The sequence below is a fragment of the Bos taurus genome, chromosome 1 (genome assembly GCF_002263795.3).
Source record: "Bos taurus isolate L1 Dominette 01449 registration number 42190680 breed Hereford chromosome 1, ARS-UCD2.0, whole genome shotgun sequence".
In the NCBI taxonomy this organism is placed as follows: Eukaryota; Metazoa; Chordata; class Mammalia; order Artiodactyla; family Bovidae; genus Bos; species Bos taurus.
Window position 1 is genome coordinate 42,326,618 of NC_037328.1, and position 4,154 is coordinate 42,330,771.

General features: G+C 37.6%; 1 protein-coding gene across 1 annotated transcript; it reads left to right on the top strand.

Moving 5' to 3' along the window:
* Window positions 1-200: 200 nt before the first annotated feature.
* OR5AC31 (olfactory receptor family 5 subfamily AC member 31) lies at window positions 201-1,406 on the top strand (the record flags this gene model as incomplete). Its single annotated transcript, XM_005201191.2, has 2 exons — window positions 201-1,095; window positions 1,390-1,406. Coding segments are annotated over exons 1-2 (909 nt in total), but the record flags the coding sequence as incomplete, so codon positions are not given.
* Between the last annotated feature and the right edge of the window lie 2,748 nt (window positions 1,407-4,154).

Sequence of the window (4,154 nt, forward strand, 5' to 3'; positions counted from 1 at the left end):
AAGTGGTGCTGGGAAATCTGGTCAACCACTTGTAAAAGAATGAAACTAGACCACTTTCAGTGTGTTTTAAAAAAGAGAGACTCTGTACCTTCAGATAGGGCATCTGATTCAGAGAACTAAGATATTACCATCCAGTATACATTTTCATGACCATTATTTTTTATTTCACTTCTCCATTGCAGTGATCAGCCTGAGTGGATGTGATGGAGGCAAACAAGACTCTGGTGACAGAATTTGTTCTCACAGGACTCACAGATCTCCCAGGACTACAGGTCCCCCTGTTCCTGGTATTCCTGGTCATCTACCTCACCACCATGGCGGGCAAACTTGGACTGATTTTTCTCATCTGGAAGGACCCCCATCTTCACACCCCCATGTACTCATTCCTGGGCAGCTTGGCCTTTGCAGATGCTTGCTCATCATCTTCTGTGATTCCCAAAATGCTTGTCAACATCTTAGACAAGAGTCAAATGATGTCTCTCTTTGAGTGCATGGCCCAATACTATTTTTTTGGTTCCAGTGCCACCACAGAATGTTTCCTCCTGGTGGTGATGGCCTATGACCGCTATGCAGCCATATGCAGCCCCTTACTTTACCCAGTGGTGATGTCCAACAGACTCTGCACTTGCTTGATAAGTGCATCATATGCAATTGGTTTTCTGCATCCTATAATACATGTAGGATTATTATCTAGATTAACTTTCTGCAGGTCTAATACAATACATCATTTCTACTGTGAAATCTTGCCACTTTTTACAATTTCTTGCACTGACCCATCTATTAATGCTTTGGTGCTTTTTATTTTTGCCGCTTTTATACAGGCTTTTACTTTTATTACCATCATGGCCTCATACACCTATGTCCTCTTTGCCATACTGAAAAAGAAGTCTGAAAAGGGCAGGAGCAAAGCCTTCTCCACCTGCAGTGCCCACCTTCTCTCTGTTTCCTTGTTCTATGGCACTCTCTTCTTCATGTATGTGCATCCTGGGTCTGACCAGGATCAATATCAGGATAAAATGTATTCACTGTTCTACACGATTATAATTCCCCTGCTAAACCCCTTTATTTATAGCCTAAGAAATAAGGAAGTTTTAGGTGCATTTGGAGAAGGCAATGGCACCCCACTCCAGTACTCTCGCCTGGAGAATCCCATGGATGGAGGAGCCTGGTGGGCTGCAGTCCATGGGGTAGCTAAGAGTCGGACACAACTGAGCGACTTCACTTTCCCTTTTCACTTTCATGCATTGGAGAAGGAAATGGCAACCCACTCCAGTGTTCTTGCGTGGAGAATCCCAGGGACAGGGGAGCCTGGTGGGCTGCCGTCTATGGGGTCGCACAGAGTCGGACACGACTGAAGCGACTTAGCAGCAGCAGCAGCAGCAGCAGCAGGTGCATTTAGAAAAATGATAAAGAAATAAATATTTTTCAGGAAATCTTTCATTATTCTTTACTTTTTACTGTTTTTAAATAAGGTATAGTGACTGTCTCTGGGTTTTCACATAATAGGGACTGCATGGATAGTTGTTAAATGAATGAATAATAATATTTAGTCTAGATATGCTTGTCTTAGTTATAAGTTAATGTGATCATCAAAGTAATGGATACAGTAAGAACAAACATCATTGACTTTTTGTTGTTTTAAATTACTTTTCAATGATGAAATGACAAATGAATCCCCATATTGCTAAATCTTTGCAATATGAACCCTTGTGTTTCCAGATACACATATCTAAAGCTCTTCTGAACTTATATTCTTTTAGAGGAAGATTCAGTCTGTGTAAATATTCTGTTGAAAATGTACTCATGCCCTCCAAAATAATTATTGGGCAAGTAGTTTTTCAAAATCTTATCTTTAGTGGCTACTTATAATGATCCCAAATATATGAACATCAAATTAATATTGTTAGACTAAATATGACAACATACATTCCTCTTTAGGGCTTTGAGATTAATATTTCTAGATTTAAAATATTTTGAAAATTAATTATATCTGTGTTGCATTCATTGGAAGATATTAATTTAGCAAATGTTAATACAGTGAACTTTCTAGCAATACAATAAAATGTTGAGTCTTTAAGAAGTTTTCTTTTTCAGTTTATTAAGTAATCTTACTGAGTACCTTTTTCAGAGCATTCATATACCAAGTGAATATATTTTCTCACCCCAGAATTGACAACAAGCTTACATAGCAGGTGCTCTTGTTCAACTCATAATTATGTAACTGAAATTGTTTTTTTTTTTTTTCCTTACAAGAGCTTTGTATGTTTTGTGTTAATTAACCTTTGACAAAGGAGGCAAAAGTATACAACAGAGAAAGGACAGTCTCTTCAAGAAGTAGTGTTGAGAAAGCAGGACAGCTATATGGAAATCATGAAATTAGAATAGGCTCTCATACCATATACAAAAATAAACTCAAAATGGTTTAAAGACCTAAATATAAGACACAAGACCACAAGACTCCTAGAAGAGAACATAGGCAAAATCTTCTCTGACATAAATCTGTCTCCCAATGCAAAAGAAAGTAAAGTAAAATTAAACAAATAGGACCTGATTAAACTTTAAAGCTTTTGCACTGCAATGGAAACCAAAACAAAATGAAATGACAATCCAAAGAAAACATTTGTGAATGATACAAGGGCTTAAAATCCAAAACGTGCCAACAGCTCATGCAACTCAATATTAAAAAAAGAAAAACCATCCAATCGAAAATGGGCAAAACTCCTGAATAGACATTTTTCCAGAGAAAATACCCAGGCCAACAGGCACATGAAAAGATACACAATATCACTAATTATTAGAGAAATGTAAATGAAAGCCACATGGGCTATCACCTCACACTGGTCAGAAGGCTATCATCAAAAAGTCCAAAAATAGCAAATGTTAGAGGATGCAGAGAAAAGAAAACCCTTGTATACTGTTGAAGGGAATGCAAAATTGTGCAGCCATTATGAAAAACAGTATGGGGTTTCTTTATAGAACTAAAATGGGGTACCAAATGATTCAGCAACCTTGCTCCTAGGTATATATCTCCAAAAGATGAAAACTAACTAAAAAAGATAGATGCATCCCAATGTTCATAGCAGCATTATTTGCAATTGCCAAGACATGGAAACAGCAACCCAAGTGCTCTTCAATATATGATTGGCTTAAGAAAATCTTCATATGTAGATATTAATCAATCATAAAAAAGAATGAAATATTGCTTTTTGCAGCAACATGGGTGGATCTAGAGAACATTATACTATGGACAGAGAAAGACAAATATTACATATCACTTATATGTGGAATCTAAAACAATACAAATGTAAAAAAAAATAAAAATAAAACAATACAAATGTATGTATGTGTTAGTTGCTCAGTCGTGTCCAACTCTTTGCAACCCCATGGACTATATAGCCCACCAAACTCCTTTATCCATGGAATTCTCCAAGCAAAAATACTGGAGGGGGTTGCCAATCCTTTCTCCAGGAGATCTTCCTGACCCAGGGATCGAACCCAGGTCTCCCACATTGCAGGCAGATTCTTTAACATCTGAGCCACCAGGGAAGTCCTATTTGATCAGATGTTTTCAACTCTTTGCCACATGAACTGTAGGCTGCCAAACTCCTTTTTGCTTGGAATCCTCCAGGCAAGAATACTGGAGTAGGTAGCCATTCCCTTCTCCAAGGGATCTTCTCGACCCAGGGATCGAACCTGAGTCTTCTGCACTGCAGGCACATTCTTTACCATCTGAGCCACCAGGGAAGCCCAATACAAATGAATCTATGTACAAAACAGAAACAGATTCATAGACATAAAAAAAAAAAAAACTGATTTATGGTTACCAAATAGAGAAAGTAAAGGGGGAAGAGGAAAATTAGAGGTACGTAATTCCCTTCTCCAGAGGATCTTCCAAACCCAGGGATTGAACCCAGGTCTCCTGCATTGCATGCAGATTCTTTACCATCTGAACCATCAGGGAAGCCTAGATACAAACTACTACACATAAAATAGATACACAGATACACAGAGGATTTAATGTGTGCCACTGGGAACTAACTGTATTCAATATCTTCTAATAATTTATAATGGAAAATAATCAGAAAAAAAAATCTGCTGTACACTTATAATGTAAATCAAATATACTTTAATAAAAGAAAAACCCTAGTCCTGGG